The following is a 20,216-nucleotide window of genomic DNA, read 5'->3' on the forward strand; positions in this document are numbered from 1 at the left end:
ATTTTTTGCATCAAAATACTACCTGACCCGTGCGGTTTTATTCACGCATCTCTTCTTTCCCGTGTCTTAAATACAATTTTACAAAAATAATAAGTCGAATTTATTCAGTTGTTCTTGATTTTTGCGATTAGCAACACACAAAAATACATCCTATGGCAGTCTAGCGCTAAGCAACCTCACCACCAATTTTCAGCCAAATCGGTTCATCCGTTCTTGAGTTATAAATACTGTAACTAACATGACTTTCTTTTATTTATAGAAGATATAATATAGACATACAAAATCTCACCAATTATGTTCAACACAATTTCCTCAGTCGTCTCTGCGATTTTCAAAATCTACACATTAAGAAGTAAAAACTATATATTTTTATTTTCCAAACAATTTCCATTTAACAAGCCCTATAAAACAACGAGCAATTAGCAAAACCATTGAACCCCATCGAAGTGCATTAACCAGCATGTGGTGACGAGTCCCACGTGACCTTGAGCCATCTCCCATCATCCCTCTACAACCGGGTGAAGTATATTTTAACCCTAAATAAAGTGGTGAGATTTCCTCTGACTTTACCCGCGCCGGCGGGTCGCGACTAACCACTTAACGACGCCAAAAGACTTAAGAGCCACATTTCGATTTACTATTTTCAACCTTAGTGCAATATTAAAGGGTGTATTTTGGGTTGGGAGTTGAATTTTGTTGCAGGGGTGTGTAGTGGGCTTGTTCGAAACGTCCTCTAAGAAAATGGAGACAATACGATTATAGTATCGCAGTATATGAAAGGATTTTAGATGCCGATTTGTATCTATATTTTTTTTTGGACGAAATTTTATCTTAGAATTCTGAACTATTTAACGTTAGGGCACATGATTAACATAAGTTACAGTACTATTTTTTACTAACATTACTTTAAGAATTTGTTTTTAATGTAAATTTTTAATATAATACGGTAACTTAACATGTAATACAATTTAAAAGAAATGAAAATAATTTATATTTTCATACAAACCATGTCACCACCTACAACTACAAAACAATTTGTATTTGGTTTTTGTTAATCCAACAATAAAATCCAATATATCAGATTCTTTCGCAGAAATAAAAACCGACGACCACTTCTTGAAAGCCAACACATTTTCATCAGCCGTCACAATAATCAAACTATCTGAAAACTTCCCATATACATTAAACCACCCGAATATTATTATGTATAATACAATAATTTAGACTATCCTCTCGCCGTCTCTTTCCCACTAACGTTCCAGATATCTTCCATCCCTTTCTAAACCAGTCTACAGCCGGATTTCGCGACGGTTTTTTTCGATTTTTCACATTTGCGCTACAGTACTGATTGATAGAAGGATAGGGGGTGAAACTGGGGAGGGGGAGGGTTTTAGAGAGCTGTAGTTGAGTGCAATCCTCCAAAGATGTCGTTTTGAGACTTTTAGCTTTATTTTCTTGCTAAAGGGAATAGGATGTGTAATAAAATACGCATTGCGCACGCATTTTTTAAATGGCGTTGACCGGCCTTTGGGCGGCATTCCAAGTAGGTGCATGGCTGTTCGGAGTCAGTATTCTGTTATGGGTAGCAGGTTTTGTTCTTGTTTTGGTTAATTTTAGACTGTGTCTTCTTGGACTCGTACATGTGTTTGGTGGTTTTAAAACTGTACAAAATATGAATGGATTAAAATATGTATAGGAATAAAATTTTCGTAGCTTCACCCCTTTAAAGAGCTTAGAGATAAAAGCAGTACCTAGTGTATTTATGATATTAAATTAATAATATTTAAAAGATTTATTAAACCTCTGCTCTTTTTTTTCTAGGCGTATTTTATGTTTTCTTGAACATTTTTGTTTAATTTTGTGCGTAACGTAGTTTTGACGTTATCCAAAGACTTTTTAACTTGTCACGCAGCTATATTTTTATTTAACCTGCGTCGGTGTCCCACTGCTGGGTAAAGGCATCTCCCGTAGAGTTCCAGACCTCTCGGTCTCTTGTATTTCGTAGCTCATGACGGTTGTTTGTTGTTTTAAATCAACCCAAGCCGACAATTATTTTTGAGCTGAGCGTTTCCGTGCTTCGGGTGTTCGTAAAAGTCGTTCCTAATTGTTGTTAAGATAACAATTATCATTAAGCCATATCAAAAGTCTTCGGTTGATATAAGCGACTTTGTCACTTTGAACAAATTGATAAATAATTAAATACTACTTTGAAAATTATTAATTAACAATATACCAGTAATAAAAATTGCTCCTGTGACGCAGACAGTAGTGTATCCGACTGCTGGTCATAAGGTTCGATTTCCGAGTTGGCAAAGTACGATTTATTGCCATCTTCTCATTTATTTTAGAATATTAGTAGCCCAGAGTTAGGGAAATAATAGTGAATTTCACATGCCTCTGCCTACACCTTCGGTTATAATAAGCGTGTTATTAAGCAAGTGGTTATGTCTACTAATATTATAAATACGAAAATTCGTATGGTCGGATGTCCGTATGTTTGTTAATCTTTCACACAAAACTACGACGCTGTATTAAAAAAGAAAAATAACATCGAGTAATAGAATGTAGTGCAAAATAAAACCATCGAGTTTATATTTAAAGTTTGCCATTGGATTATGTAAAAGTTCAGAGAGAAATCGTAAATTGAATGAATTCTTACATTAATGAATGAACGATATTGAACTGATTCTTGACCCCCTGTATTTAGTTCTTTTTATTAGTTTTAAGTCACGTGTGGGAGTTTGATTTCCAAAATTATAAGAGCATGGTGATAATTTTTTTAAACACTACTATCGCACTAATATATGCTCTTGTGTCTCGTGGATTTATATAAACTAAAAACAACGGACACGAAGTACAACCAGATCCTAAACAATAATTCGTGGATTCGAACCCACGACCTATGCAATGGCAGCGACCTAAACCACTGCGCCACGTAGGCAGTCTATCAATAAATATACTTATATACTTTTTAATAATTACGTGAAAGATACATTTACAAATGCTTTTTTTATTTTTTTTACTTGGCCTACACCATCGTCCTTCTGTTGGATATAAGATTCTCAAAAACTTCCATGCTCATATTCAATGTTATTTATAGTGGATAGTTTAATGTACCACAAGCAGGATAGCAGTTTAAGCAAGGACTAAGTGACTCTACCCCGCTGATCAAACGTGGGGTACACCAATTTCAGCAGAGTTAGGAGTTATTTAAAGTCCAAAACTGTCTATTTAGGCAAAAAACAGTGTAAAAAGACTTGATTAAACGATTTAGAAATTTTTTTAAGGCCGATAAAGGTATCGGCCTTAAAAAAATCCATTTAAATTCGGCGCTAGGTTACAAAAAAAGTTATTAAACGAAAGGGGTGTAATCTTTGGAAGGTGTACTAGAATTTTCGATCCGTTTGAAGCTAGTATCACTGCTCATAAGATGCACCAAGGATCTCTTTTCTTCGTTATTCGATGGATGTAATGCACGCACTACTTGGATGCGGATTTGTCATAAATTTCTTAGCAGAAAGTTGGCACCGCGGTTTATGGTGACACAATGCCAGACCAACGGCTCTCTCTGCTGCGCCCTAAGTACAATAACCCTATGCTTTCAAACACTTATTGATGTAATGCTGCTTGACTTGAGTTAACAGCCTTTATGGTGTAGTAGCCTGTATGGTGGTAGTGTGTGACTACCACGCAAAAGTCTCAAGTTTGAGGTAACTAGAAAAGCTAAGTTTTCCGAAACATAGAAGGAAATAGTTATTCTTTACAACAGTTTCGTATAATTATATTACTCAATTTTATTTTCACACTGATTGGAGATGCATTATCGGAAGCAAAACTTATATTTTTAACGTACCATAGTTCGAGCTTGTTGCGTTCAAATTGTGGTTATAAACAAACAGAACAATTAATATCATATTATGTTTGACAAGATGTATGTATAAAGCAAGGGGAGTTTGTAAGGATCGTACCAAGAGTTGCTCTCTGCCTTCCCCTAAAAGAAAAAGGCGTTTTTTTTGTTTATATTGTAAATCCTGCATATTATATAAAACAATGATGAGGCAATCATAGCACTCATTAGTCTAGCCATTATTTGGAAAGCTGTCTCTTAGTCGAAACCAAAGCTTTCAACTGCTTTAAACAACTTTGACACCAGATTAACCACTATACTTACAAAATCTACATAATTAAAAATAAATTATACAAAATTTATCTACGAACATAACTTCATAACAACGGCACAAAGTTGTTCTAAAGTTATATGTTGGGTGTGTTCTAAAGTTGTGTTTTCTTGTAAATGTGTTCATAATAGTCCGGACAACGTTTGTACGGGATCAACGGGATCTAAACTACCACGTAAATGGAATTAACGTACTATAACTATACCCGGACGAAGTCGAGCCGCTAGTATAAGAATAAATGAGATAAGAATCATGCAACGCCTATTAAATAACTCGCAAAGAAATAAAGCTCTCTCACAGGACATTATAAAGGGTTGTAACTGCATACAACGTCCCTGCATCATAAACCACGGAGTGTAATAAAAGCTTGTACTCATTCGTGTTGACCATCATAAATTTAAATTATTTCTTTGATAATTTACATACTAGCACTGTTGTAGCCGAAAGGCCGTACACATAGAGCCTTGTGGGTTTGGACAAGGCTTTTTATATTGGAATTCTGCCATTTATTCGAACAAATCATTTTACATCCTAATTTTCTTCTTACTTATGTCTGTCTACCATTTTACGGCTAAACCTCTAAACCTTGTATAGTGAAATTTTGTAAGGATATAGTGGAATACTCGAATCAAATATAAAAAAAAAAATTTCAAAAATCTACCTTTGCTGGATGAAATACGGAATAAAACTTATAGCATGATCGGAGCTAAACGGACCAAATAGTTATGAAAAGATTTCTACATTGATAACTAAGGCAGTTGTAGAAATTATTTAGTAAGTGTTAAATAATAATCACTACTATAATTGTTTTTTATTGCTGTAATTACATGTCAAATACAGAAATGTCCATTAGAGAGATATTACATCGATGGCCTCTTTTGGTGCCGTTTTTTATAAAGCGACATTTTTCAACTTTCAAGCCTACAAAGTTAAGAATTACACTTGAAACTTTCAAGACATAATGTCTGCCCTTCTTTTTCTTTAATAAGCTCTGCTCACGATTTGCTTTTAAATATGATAACCGCATCCACATTTTCATAGATCGTCCACAACTGGATTGCGGCCAATGAATAGTCAAAATGGGTGTAGCGTGTTGGTAATTCGGTAACATAGACTGCTCTACAGAATCTGAACTGTACAGGACCCTTTACATGACATGAAATTGTTCCTGATAAGTCTAAACTGCTTCTAGGCTGCAATAACACTGTAAAAACTTCATCAAGAGCATGCTACAAACTTCATAAAGCTCGGCTCGAGTAATTACAATAAAATTACATAAAAAAGAAAAGTACTTACATATGTAGGTAAAATCTCAGTGAAATTTATAATTTAAGAACACAGCATATTTTGATCAAAGTCTTTCACGGTTATGTATAATAAATTTCAAGTTACCGTATTAGTAGACCGACTAAAGTATGTATTTAGGTAGTAAATGCATTTACTGAGCCTTTTTTTATATACGTTTTTAATTGCAGTTTTTAATTGTGATCCAATCCATTATTTCTGCGTTCGTAAAGCTTTTTCAACATCTAAATTTGTACCATGAAAATTGCTTCGACCTCCCTACAAATCGTCCCAACAAATCAGAACTCCCTCCATCTCATGTAAAAGCCACCTAACATAAGATCCTAGCGCACATAGACGGAATGAATGCTAATCATTGGATTAGTCCTAGTCTGTTACGAGGTCAATGAACCCAGACACGCGTACCACTGTGTTACTAGGCAACTCTGTTCCCGTCTGGTGAACAAGACTTTAATAAGCCTTTGACCTAATATTGTGTCTTTAAATGGTGGTTTATGATAGATTATCGTCTTAAGAGATGTTTTATAGACAAGTTTAGGGATACGTAATAATTTGTTGTTTAATAGTATATGGTAATTAATGTCTGGCATCTGAACGCAAGATATACCGGCCATGATTGCCATACATTGATGATCATCGTTGTCAAGTTAGCGGAAAACTAATAATTAGGTCTAAACGACTATTTAGGACATTAGGTACTGTTTTTTTATTGAAAGCAATCGTTACATTTCCTATAACTTTATTCTAATTTGTCGCCTGGAAACATTACCCGGAATAATTCTAGGTGTGTTAATGCAAGTTAAAAACGATATTTTAATTATATTCCGTTAACATTTTTTGCGGTGTTCTTGCGTGAGAGACTAACTTAAACATACATCATTTAAAATAAATTGGTATTGGAAAGACTTTTTGTGCCATTCTCTTTATCAGTCTCATTATTAAAAATATCTACTCCAATCGTGTACATTTTTGGAAACCTAAAATTTGACGCCACCATCCCTTGAAAAGTTGGTCATATAAAAAGGTATAATATACGTATGTAAGTACATACATATTATTTATACCAAAAAATACTCATAGCAATATTTATTCACAAAATCACACAACAAAATAAAGCTCTATCCACCCTTGAAATCAACCCTCTCCGATAACACCTGCCAGATAACGCGCGAAGTAGTACCAGACATTGTGACCTAGAATAATTAATGAGATCTAGTTAGACCTAGGCTTTATTAGATGACCTAGACGCCCTAGACGGGGTAACCGACATTTTTGTTGATCGTTCATACAGATTTCATGAGTTTTTTTAGTATAAAGATACTCTTGTCTGGTAATAGGAAATATATTATAGTTTTTATAAAGTTGTGGTTATAAGTGGTTTTGGGAGTATGATTAGTTTGTTTGTGGGGTAATTTATTTTATGTATGAAAATAAGTTTTTGAAAATATTTATCGCGTTTTTACGTCTATATTACTGTAAAAAAATATTAGAAACAGTAGATTATAAAGAAATGGTGTAAGAAAAAAAAAATATTTTACGTAATTATTTTCTTGACTGGCTCAACATTAGATGACTGTAAATTATGAAGCTATGGATTTGATTCCTAAATTGTGTAGAAACTATCTGAAGGCCTAGAATTCTAGTTAATACATTTCGGTTACCGTACTCGGATAAAAAAGTACATAGCAACCCATCTCCAAAATGTCCACGAAAAAGATTGCTTAACCCGCCCTCATTGCTTAACTAGTGATAACAAAGCTAACGTGATATAAAAACATGTTGCATAATCCCTACAAAACTAACCATACAAAAATACAGAGGTTTCCCATGCACAATGACATGGACAATATGCTTCACAGATAGGGGGAGAGGGGCTACGTGACTTGACCCACGTAGCCTTGAATAATTATATAAATGATCCCCCTACATAGTTTTGAAAACATCTAAAAATCGTTTTTTTTTTGTTCTGTTACTTTATTAACTGTAACTATCTCTGTGGTCTAGGTGGTAGTGTATACGACTGCTGATCGTGAGGTCTCGGGTTCGATTTTCGGGTCGGACAAAGTACTATTGTTGTTTTCTGCATTATCTTACAATATTTCTCAATACAAGACCGGAGTTTGAAAACGAGCCCGATATGTGCCAATAGGCTGCCTCTATTGTATGGGACTAACATATTTAAAGACATAATGTTGAGGCCTTTGTGTCTACTGCCTTGGGAATAAAGACGTGATAATATGTATGTACTTTAGTTTGTATAATTGCAAATATAAAGAAAGCAACTTGCACCAACTAGGAATCGAACCCAATGTACGCAATTCGGAAAATTTTACTAAATATATTAATCTAAATCTTTTCATAAGATCAACATTGACCCAGGTAACCTCAAAATACTTGACCTAATTACCCTCCATCCATATTTAACACCCACCCCTCTCACTCACCCTCCCTTATTAATAATAATGAAATAAAACACTCAGAGTGTACATTAATTAGATTTATTATACGTGACTTAACAATTAAATTTATTCGTTATTGCTTCATTATTATATTTAATTATTGTACTTAGCTCTATTAGGGGGGCGCATCAATCACACTTTTAATATATATTTACGGAAATAATTGTAATTGCGAATAATAACAATTATCAAAATTACTTTAAAAGAATAAGAGTGTCTGTTAAATAGTAGTAGTAGTAATTTATAATATTTAAATAATAAAATTAATTTAAAATAATAATTGTATTTGTAATTAATAATAATAATTGGAAGATCTTTTTTATAAAAAAAGCAATGTGAAAAACAACAATTTTATAGATACGTAATAAGTATTTTTTAATTAAAAAAATAAAGCTTGGTGTGCAAACATCAATATTATTGCCTATTAGCACTATTTATTGAATAGGCATAAGCCAGAAAGTTAATAAAATACAGGTTATAAATGTGGTTCATGCTCCCCCCTCACAGTGATTCGCAGTTTCAAGTGATATGAGAGCTTCTATATTACTTTATAAAAGAAAAACAAATTCTAATAGGTACATTTAATTTTCAGAAAATTCATTATGGTAAAATAGACCGTCTTTTATATAGATATAAGTATATTTTTCGTTTGAGATCATACAACATTAAGCGATTCTGATTTCTGTAACTTTAACGTGAATATAATATAATAAATATTTTGAGTTAATTCTGACGACAATAAATACTATTATTAATGATAAATATTATATTATTATTACTATAACAGAGATTTCTCTAATGGGATTTTTATGTGGTTGAACACTGGTGTTCCAAAATAATGTAATTAGATATTTTAAGTAAAACATGTGTCAATGAACACGTGCCTAAATACATTTGATGAAACTTTATATCTATGAGAAGAAAGTTCTTATTCTCTTTCTATTTATTATTTAAAACACCAATTTTCAAAATAGATAACAATATGAATATTCATGACAAAAGGCTGTATGTCCAAAAATGTGTATTTTATCTCTATTAAGAACACATCAAGCAGTTTACATGGTTGATATTACGACGAATAGTTTACCAGTTTTCGAAAATTACCATTAAAATTCATCACTTACACACTAATGTCTTATTTTTAAAAATACTATTACACACAGAAGTCAACAAGAAGGATAATAGAATTAATTACTTTTATTAGCATTTAAAATATCTATTATTCCAATAACAATATCACATACATAATAACTAGACAATAATTGTAATAATAATTATAATATAACAATCAACAATTACATTCGATGATACAATGGTGTAATTATTATTATTACTTACAATTAATTCGTATATTATTACTTTTACTTATGTGCGTAATGATTGAATAATGATCACGATAGCGCGCGCACTTATTATTTAATAATTATTGAAGATACTTCTATTATTATTAATTAAACATAGAAATTATTAACGACATTAAAATTTGTCCACGCTTAATAATTATAGGAAATATACAGAGTCACATTCTAACACGTATAGTATAGAGTAGGATAGATATAATAGTTTATTTCTGCTACGTACAGTATAAAGACAGCTTGATACGTGACTTTAATAATACTATTATTAATAATAATTATTATGTGCCATACATACTAAACACTGGTCGATATATAAAAAGCCGTTTTTCTATAATGCATAGCTTTTAAGAGGGTACCTTATAAGTAGTTAACAATTAAAATATCGCTATGAAATATTTTCTATATTCAACAAATAATATTCATTTATATTTCGCGTTATACGTATTTCTAAAAAGGGTAAAACTATCGTAACAAAAAAGTTGGACTACAAATTTGTAAAGGTTTTATCAAAAATGTGTTAGTCAAACCAGTGACGTTGTTGATTTTGGTATTCAGTCCCTAATTCATTTCATTTATTTAACAAGTAATATTTTAGAAAATTGTCTTTTTTAACTCTTTGGAATCATTAAGTCTCAATTTCTTTTTCGTCTTTACATTTGATATTATTTAAATAAATAATCTCTAACATTTTCACTAGATCAATTATATTATTACAATATTTTCGTAATGTCGCATTATAACTTTCAATCAAAGTAATTGTGTCATTCTCACAAGCCGTTTTTGTATCCCAACACGTTATTTTATAAAATGATTCCGTATTATTATAATAACACAATCGATCTAGTTATTATTGAGAAGTAATTTCGACTTAAACTTTCAGTCTTTTCTTGATAGAACTTTTACAATTTACATTCGTATTTTCCACGTATCGTAAATCGTTACCGAGATCCACTAATCTACTAAGTAATGTCCGTTCAAGCGTGATATTTACGGTTTCCCTATCTTTACCTACCCATTCATACCTGTCAATGAAAATGTAAGTAATAATATTATTAAATTCAGTAGAATTTTGTTCATTTATATTCTCTTTCAAAAATATATCCTCATCAACAAGTCACTGTGTCAAACAAACATCATATACAATTCGAAAATTGGACAAAATCAACAAAATGTACATAGATTACTTGTTCTGGACTTACCTTACAAGTACTAGAGGTAATCACTTATTTAATATTAAGCATTAATATCGCGGACACTGGATTTTGAGAGAATATTTAAGATTTTTTATTTTCATTTTTTTTTTCAAGTTTCACATTTTTGTTAACACCGAGAGCTTTCTATAGAAGTAGATTAGAACTCTGTTGTGCAGGTTTCAGATGACTATAAATACATAGAATAGATTTTCCATACAACACGTGATAATACTGTTAAAATTCCTGTGAAAGTAAATCATCGAGTACGAAATTTACATGGCAAATCAATGGTAAAATACATTATTTCGTTGCTGATAAAAATATAGTGATATTGTAAGTTCTAAATTCTGCCCAACAGAGTGTTCTTATTATAGCATAATTCTATTTGTATCTACCCCGCTAAAGCAAATGATAAGTGGACGCAACGATCCCACGGTGGACATTCTACTACCGAATAGCTACAACCAAAACAATTGTATTGTCTTCGTCCCTGTATGTAATGATTCAATGACCTGGACACGAGTGCGAAAAAACGGCAACGACATGAAATACCAACAAAAAAATACCGGAAAATTTCGCCAAAACATCTTTAAAACAAAATTCTGACAGTAAGAATTTCCCAAGAATTTCGAAGGTTACATTTTCTTTCGCTTCGCCAAAAAAATACCGGAAAATTCGGGACAGGTATGCTTGAAAATAAATTGATATAGCTATAGAGTTATCGAAAATTCTTGGACAGGTAAAATATTAGAGAAGCGGAATTGTGTTTTTTGATATTTTAACATAAAATATAGGTCAACAGAATTCTGACAATGTCGTCAAAATAATTAATGAAAGCATTTTCGATAATGTTTCGATTGAACCGGCTGATTGAGATGATGATATCGACAGTGATAAAGTGAGTATTCCTACCGCTATTGATAGCATTCCCACTAAATTTAATTAAGACTACGGTTCACAAAATGGCGACAGATAGACGTTTAATGCAAAACTGACTTTGGTTATTCTGAAAGACCTTCAATTTGAAACAAATAAGTCATACTTTTCAAGGAAAATCTCTCATAACAAGCGTTATTACTGTGTCAAAGGAAGACTTGGTAAATATAATAATCAAAAATACAAACTACAACCAGATTATACAACAGTTTTTGAATGACACAGTTCATCCTGGAATCATAGCTTCTTGCAATGTATTTTGCCACTTTTCTAATTACTTTCTTAATTTTCCTTCGTAAAATCAAAGCGTTTTGTATATTTGGAATATCTTAATAACAATTTATGCTGCGATAATAAATTATTATCGGTTTGCCCGATCTTACTGGCAAACCTTACTTCAATGAGAACTAGATGTAAACCTGGTTAAAGGTAGCCATGTTTCAAACGATTTTAAATTAAACATTTCTCAGCATTGTAGCACTTCGAAAATTGTGACGAGATATTCTTTTACTTTTCTCTAATTTCACACATACACTAAAGTTCGTTAGCCACAAACTAGGATGTTTAAACACCTATTTTCCTTTACCTTTCGCCATCGGAATTACCATCTACAAATGAACGCAAACCAATGACGAACTTTCATCAAAAAGTTTTTTTCACGTTTTATGAACCTACTTCCTCAGTACTTCCAATTTCTAAAACACCAAAGTCAGCTCCGCTAAACAAAATCACGATACTAAGCCTCCCCTAACACAAGTGACGATCAATAAATACATTTACCTAACCTAGAATAATATTAATATTGTCTAATAACATTCATCCACAACAACGACACTCTAGCGAGAGGTTATATACAGGTTACAAAATAAATAACTAGATTTTAGCGTAGTGATTCGTTATCCGATATGTTAGGCAGTATATCACTAGGCCACGTAATATTGGAGATGGTTTTTAGAATAAATATGAAATAAAATAATCAGGTGTTCCCCGTCCTCAATTTGAGAGGAGACCCTTGCCCAGTAATGTGACAGTAAAATATTAAACCTATTTATTTTAATAAGACTGTGAAATTTGAGGTAATTTGTAATATTTGTAAAATATTTCAGACGTGAAAGTTCTTCATATCCGAAATTAAACAATATAACATAGACAGAAATAGTCGGCAAATTTTCAGGTCATCACATCATTGTCAGAGCTATATTACACAACAGTCCAAAATGTTTAACAAATACATATAATCTATTTTCCTATAAGGGTAGACGGAGACCAAAATATTTCAATCCATATTTATACTAAAAACCATACAAGCAGTGATAAACAATTGATAAAGATAGACCCTAATTTAGCTTGAATAAGATTCCTTGTACTTAAAACATCGATAGTGCAACGACGTGAATAATATTGATACCAATTATAAAGCAACACCTTCCACTCCTCAGAGTGGTCTATGTCTACTGCATAGTCAGTCATCAAAAGTTGCAAAGGATCGAAAGTTAAAAAACTGACTGCTGTAATTAACTTAATCGACAATAACCGTTTCCAATAACATAATCTCCAGTAAAGGATAGTGGTATCATAGATTAGTTACTAGATAACAACGTGAAGGAAGAATAACTAGACAACTAAACCGTAGTACCTGAAGATAGGTTATTGAAATCGGTTAGTAATAGTAAAGAGCAACTGCAGTTTTACGTGAATCGAAGACCTAGATGATACCATAACTTACTTACCATGATAACCGAATAGCAATGATTTATGATATTACAAGTTACATAGATATAGTTTTTGAGGTAACGGAAATACAAGGAACTAAAGTTACAAGCTCACACGAAGATACAAATGATAGTTGAGCGAAGCATCGCATTAAGTACTATACTTAACAACTAGAGATAAATACATATATTGTAAAAATCCAAGACGATAAATTGACAGCATTTCCAGTAACACTAATCGTATATTATGATGTACAATAGTAATTGAGACGAAAGCCTTATAGCTAAAGGCAGAAGACCACATCGAAAGTGCTTCGGTGAATGAAATTGCTTAAAGATCTGCAATAAGAGAGGAGGGCAATGGAAAAATCAAAAAGAGATTGAAAAAAAAAGAGTAATATTGCAACTTAGTACCTGTAACAAATGTTGATTATTTGATAGCAAGCTATTAAACATTATGTAGACACAAAATAACGATGTAGTTATGATTCATATCGCTTTTATTTTTTACTGGTACTGCAATTTCTAAGATATTTCATAAGCCATGTATAATGTAAGCTGCTAAACAAAGGAGCAAGTTCATTCACCCCAGCATCACACAACTAGCAGCCATAGAGTGATAGAATACAATATCAAAATGATTAATATTATTACAACAATTTACGTATAGAGTTGTGATATACTAAACTATACAGACGCGATTATTGCACATTTCTCTTGAATCCAGGGAATTATTGGTCCTATTAAAAATCTGGTACTAATTGGGAGCCCGGTTGCATCAGAAATCTGGCCTAATTTGAACTACACACATCGAATTCTAACGCGATAGGACTACAAGTCGCGAGTTTTGGAATATTATCACATGTGCAACAGACCTTATGCTAAAAGTACTTAAATTCTTCGACAATATTGATGCAACGGGTCACAAACACGACAAGGTTGAAAAGAATCTACATCTAATGATACTAAAATAAACTATTGCTATCATTAATGAAATTATCCCATATCACATACTTGACGATTTCATTGCTTCTCTCTAAAGGTTAAGTCTATTGTTAATCACTGCGGAACAGAGTTACAAGCTGTTCAATATTATGTAAATATTCAAAAAACAATTTGGTGTTATTTGGTTTCTAAACATGTTCAGGGAAGTTTTCTGTATCTGTTTTACGACTATTTGAATTGCAATTTTAAACACGTGATATTACTCTAGGTTCATAACAGATTGTCAACAATATTTTTCTCTTTTCGTTCATATAACAACATTATTTTTATTATTTCCTATTCCAGCCTGAACATGTGTTAGATTTTTTGGTGTATGCATAAAAACTGAGTTTATTCCTTATATCCCCAACATAACAATAACGGGTTTAGATATGTAAATTTCAAAATTCTTCATACAACTTTGAAATTCACATTCCTCTATCACATATTGGACCCCAGTTTTATTTCAACAGCAACATGTAAAAACTGAATAATATTAAAAAATATTTCTCTCATCTCTGTTCTACATTTTGAAAATGTGAACGCCATGAAATTGCACTAAGATCTGGTTCTAAAGTACTATTATTATCATACCAGGTCCCTTATTAAATTAGCAAATACGACAACGCGTCGATACAACTTTAACACCTCATAATTATGCCAATCGCATATAAATACTAAACGAATACGTAGCTACGGCAAATGATTGTCATTTGATATCTTATTCTAAATTATTCTTCATCAAAATTAATTGCAATTTCAAGTCGTTCACACACCAACATTGGGATTTCAAAAACATACTTATACTAAGGATAAACAAAAGTCCTTTAAAAGGATAACAAGCAATAACAAATCTGTCTTTTTATAAGAGGTAACGTCACCTAAAACTAGCAACTAATCAATTTTGTGCTTAATTCGTTGTGCTTTTAATGCACATTCACATTATTTAGAACTGTGAGACACATTGTATGGGTGCGGGTAAGAATTTAACGATGGTATAGCAATGAGTAACAAACAACTATATCAATAAGAGCGACATTGCAACGTAACACGTCGTAGATTATGGAAATCGACAAAAAGACTTTGGAAATCAGATAGTTTCATTCAATATGCAAGACTGATCTTATTATGATTATTTTATTGATTAAATTGTAAATAAATTTTAAATGAATTCCTACCCGCACCCTTTCCTCTTAGTGTTTCTACACTAACAATAATTAGCTATGGATGTATCAAATCGACGTCATCAACACTTATCATCAAATAACAATATACGTGTATATTAACGATTCAGAGCCATTTGCATTCCAACTAGTATGTTTAACATAAAAATCTCATTGTAACAATCAAAAACATATATTAAATACATATATTCCTTTATATTTAACAATAATATGATTCTGTAACACATTATGGTATTTGTTTATTTAGATGATGTAATAATGGATAACTATTTTGTTTCTCACTTCTTTGTGCAAAGTTATATTGTCTATAAATCGATACAACAAATTAACAAATTGACCTATAACCTTCTTCTTACAAACAATTAGACTATAAGAAACATCAATTTGATACACCAATAATAATAATTAACAGTACAATATTAATGATAGCACGTGAATCCACGGTTACTTAAATATACCTGTTCGAAGCTAATCTTAAGTCATAATCTAGAAATAAAAGCGACTGCAGACATCCAGAGAAACCTAACTCACCGAGCTAACTTGAACACACGACACCATCTCTCTGTTTAACATCCATCGAGTAGTCACAGTTACTTTATCTCAAATTGTTTTATTAGAAAAGAGTAATGTATTGAAGACAGGTGAGCATGAACTGGATTGGAAGACTTGAGCAATCAAGATGGAACATACGAAGAAGCTGAATATGAAGAAAGGAATCTTCTTCGTGATTGATGTTTTGGAATATATTAAAGGCATTGAAGCTAAATTTTGAACAAAAAATACATGTGTTAAGACAAAAAAATTGCAGCAGGACCATTTTTCACAATATGATTCATTCGAGACATTTTTTTTTATCTTTTCTTTTACATATCTTCGCCATCTTCCCTGAAATCAGTCGCCATATCAATTTTCACAAATGCTTGTTCATACAATCCCTGACTAAACTGACACTAGCTAATGTTCTATACTATCAATTCTTTAGTCAGTGCTGATGACAATACCGTCTTTTAAATGGGGTCCTTCAGCAATGATATGACAGTGAGGTTCAATGACTTCAATATATTTGTTCGCGAGAGTTAGTAGATGAAGGCGGGGTGGAGGGGAGGGGGCGGCACTCGGGGCTGCTTGTCCAGGGGTGCACAACACGAGGGTTCGCAACACGGCGTGGTGTACGGAGCCGGGACCAGGGCGTACTGGGTCGGAGGCCCGTAGATCGCTGGGGTGGCTGCAACGAAGAAAGTTTATTATACTAAGCATGTTCTTTACCCAACCCACACTTGGCCAGCGTGGTGGACTCAAGGCCTAACCCCTCCCTCATTACGAGAGGAGACCCTTGCCCAGCAGTGGGACAGTAAGGTTAAATATATTTATTTATTGATATGTTCTTTACAGAGCAATGTTTAGGTTTAATTTGAATGTGGCGTGACTATTAATCTTGTACTGAATTAAATGTCCAGACTTATAGTCACGAACTTGATATTGTGTTGCGTTCGTGTCTAATGTTTGACATTTAAGTTAATCTAAAAAAAGTTATTTTGAGCAGACCCTCTAACCAATTTTTCTTATATATTCTCGTTTTGTTTCAACTATAAACACTCACTTACATAGCTACAAGCTTTAAACTGGGATATTAATTTATTTTAAGAGAGTTGAACACTTTTTATCGCTCCATACAAATACTATCTATAACCTTCACTTCAAATAATATTTATGTTAGTTTCTTACATTTATAATGATTTAAATCATAATACTTACAATACTTACTATCGAACGGCAGTGGATAGACAGCATAGGGTGGTGGAGGCAGCTCACAGGGTGCGCATGTTGGCAGGGGGGCCAGGGGAGGGGCGCACAGCAGCTGGTAGCACAGGGGAGCCTGCAGGGGAGCTGCCTCTGTGCCCAGGACTGGCAGCTGACTCATCTGGAAAATTGAAAAAAACTATTTATATAATTCGGTCTGTTTATGTTATCAGTCTCTGGTATCAGTTCCCTGTCTTCTTTTTGACTGGTTGGTTTTCGCCTGATTCTTTGAATTTTGGGTTATTTTTGTATTTATTTTTTATTAGTAGATAGTCTAAGGTTCTAAACATTTTCAGTCAAGGTTTTCTTAGACATCATTATCAATTCATTATATGTATACGTATTTGTATACTAACTACTTACATTAGTAGTAAAAAAAATACTTTCATTATAAGTCATTATGAAAGCGGTGACGATCGACCATTTTGCTTTAGCTATACTTAAACTCCAACTTATCTTTCACGTAGTATCTACGCAACTACATCTAACCCAATTTAGCCACTATTATCTCTGTACCCAACCCTTCTACAATTTCACCCTTTACACAACATTACAAACAAAAACACCTTTAAGTAGAGCCACTAAATATTCACCTGTTTCCTGACAGCTTGTGCGACGCGCAGCCGTCCCAGCGGAGAGAACATGACACCTCCGCTCTGTAAGAACAAAGTTATTGTTAGAACGGTAATGGGGTTGAATCCGGGGGGAAGGCGGGGATTATTGTAATTTTGGGGTAACAATTTTCATGATTTTATTGGAAGTGACTGTTTTTTAATGAGAGATGTTGGATGTAATTAATGCCGTATAAATTAGTGGAATATCGAAAATGTTAAGAATTTAATTACAATGAAATTCGGGAAGTAGACAAGAACGTGATCACGAGGCTGGCTGTTGTTTTTTCGGCTTTCTATCCCATTCCTATGTATTTTCCGATTATGTGATAATAATTATTAAATTTCCTAACAAAATATTTTGCTACTGTTTTTTATTATAAAAAGCTTTGACATTCGGTATGTTTGTAGAAGACCTTTGCATGCTTTCAATGAAAGGTAGTTATATTCGAAACTTCCAATTGAAAAAAAAAACCTAGAACAAAATGGATTATATTATTATCAATTGAAGGAACTCGACACGCGCTGTTAAAAATACTGAAACATTCAGAAATTTCATAAAAATACCAACTAAATCGTGACGTAATAAAAAAATCCTCCAGCCCAACCTTTATAGTGTTCACCCTCAATATCAACCCCAAATGGCCGTGTACAAGCCAATACTATTGAAACACTTCCGGTCAACGCTATTCAAAGTAAATGGCAAATGGCTGAAGGCTTTTGAGCTATTGTCGTTCTCAAGGTTTACGAGAGACTGTAGGGGTGTTTTATGTGTTTTAGGGGTTGAAAATAGGTTTTTTGTTGATAGTTTATCATTATTAGGTTGTTGTTTTTTCTATTTATTTTCGTAGAGTACCATTTGTTCTATTATGATATTGAGTTGAGGGTCCTCATTATTTCGCTGACTTTGGTTTTATATTAGTACTTATGTGTTTTCACACATTTGGAATGCTGTGTTTCTTATCCTGTGAAATAGACAACTAGCTTCTTACTGAATTCATAGCAAACTCCATTAAAATACCGAGAACTTCATACGGATGATAGCCTAACCCACAAATCTTATCCGTGTCCTTTTCTCGTAAGTTAGAAGTGTAGATTACATATTTAAGCGACTTCTTTAATCCAAAAATCATATATCGATCGAATCAAATTCGATATCGAACAATCAAGAGTGTGAGTTCATGTTCATGAGTAAGTCACAGCAATTCTAAAGAATTTATAAAACCAAAAACATCTTCAAAATATTATCCTAAGATATTTTAGGTCTTTAGGTCTAGATTTATTAGGTCGGGGAAAAGGTCTTTTCGCATTTTAAAATGTATGAACTTGTAATAAAATAGTTTCTCTACACAAAAAACTCGATATTTGGGTACCTGGTGGTACTCACTGAAAGAAACCTAATGAACCGTGCACTCATTTGTGATTATTGAAGCCAAAGAGATGTTATTACAAGTTCATACATACTATAATGTGACTTTTCCCCGACCTAATGTCTTTTCCACAAATCTTCAACACCAAAGAACGCAAAGTAAAATGAGTGAAAACAATATCGATTCACATCAAGATACTTTTGACCCCATTCCTTTACATTTTGTTTCGTTTCAACAAACAGATATCGACGCTACAAGTTCATAATGTTCATTGAAATTTCAGTAATATTGTTTTATTTTAACCTGTTGATGTTTATTGGAGTATATTTTAACTTCCGCATCGTTTAACTAGCTTCTGCTTGTGACTTTGTTTGCGTGAAAAGGTTTCTAAGAGTAAGAAATATCTTAAATAATTCATTTTTTAGGGGAATTAAGTGACTACCACGTGCCATTCTCATTGCGAGGGGACACCCTTGCCCAGCAGTGGGACAGTTTGGACTAAAAAACTAACTACTGATAGTATTATCTGTGCCGAAATGGCAAGTCCAATGCATATTCAGGTTGGTTTTCGTAAATTATTAATTAGGTATACATGCTATATGAAGGCTTGTAAGTTTAGAGGATCCTTTATATCAATCCAGGTTATAAACTAGTTGTGTACCAAATTTCTAAGAAGTGAAAGTTCTTTGTAATTTCGAATATTGTACACGTGTAGCGTCTCCTACGTTAATGTTTTTGTTCATTGTTTATGAAGAAAACATAAGCCCTGTTTGTATCAAGTTAATGAGTTTGTTTAGGTATTAAATGGATTAAACAATCCTACAGTCTGGAGTAAAGCACACTGCCTAAGCAACTATTTAAAGATCACGTAAAATAATGTTAAAACATAAGTGAACACTCTGCTCCCATGAATATTAGTTTTGGTTTTTACTATATTTTTTCTCTCTGCGTGATATTTTCTCTAAATCTCTGAATTTTTCGAGTCTTTTTTTGGTATTACATGAAGCAATGCAATGTGCTCTTGTTTTTTATTCATTTAGACTATCTAGCTTTCAAACAAATAAACTAAATCTAAAACCACTATCAATAATACCGTCTCTGCAGACACAAATATAACATCAAATCA

General features: G+C 32.8%; 1 protein-coding gene across 2 annotated transcripts in view; it reads right to left on the bottom strand.

Moving 5' to 3' along the window:
* Positions 1-7,976: 7,976 nt before the first annotated feature.
* The window catches only part of LOC142983903 (uncharacterized), a 34,546-nt gene continuing 22,306 nt past the window's right edge, over positions 7,977-20,216 (bottom strand). The window contains exons 2-4 of one of the 2 annotated variants that reach the window (XM_076131090.1): positions 17,703-17,765; positions 17,074-17,230; positions 7,977-16,534 (exon numbers count right to left, since the gene is read on the bottom strand). In XM_076131090.1, the coding sequence (XP_075987205.1) occupies positions 16,386-16,534; positions 17,074-17,230; positions 17,703-17,765 (369 nt within the window). In that variant the 3' untranslated portion in view covers positions 7,977-16,385. Of the gene's footprint in view, positions 16,535-17,064; positions 17,231-17,702; positions 17,766-20,216 lie in introns of both variants that reach the window. The other variant, XM_076131089.1, reaches the window with a different exon arrangement.

The sequence above is a fragment of the Anticarsia gemmatalis genome, chromosome 25, assembly GCF_050436995.1.
Source record: "Anticarsia gemmatalis isolate Benzon Research Colony breed Stoneville strain chromosome 25, ilAntGemm2 primary, whole genome shotgun sequence".
Taxonomy (NCBI): domain Eukaryota; kingdom Metazoa; phylum Arthropoda; class Insecta; order Lepidoptera; family Erebidae; genus Anticarsia; species Anticarsia gemmatalis.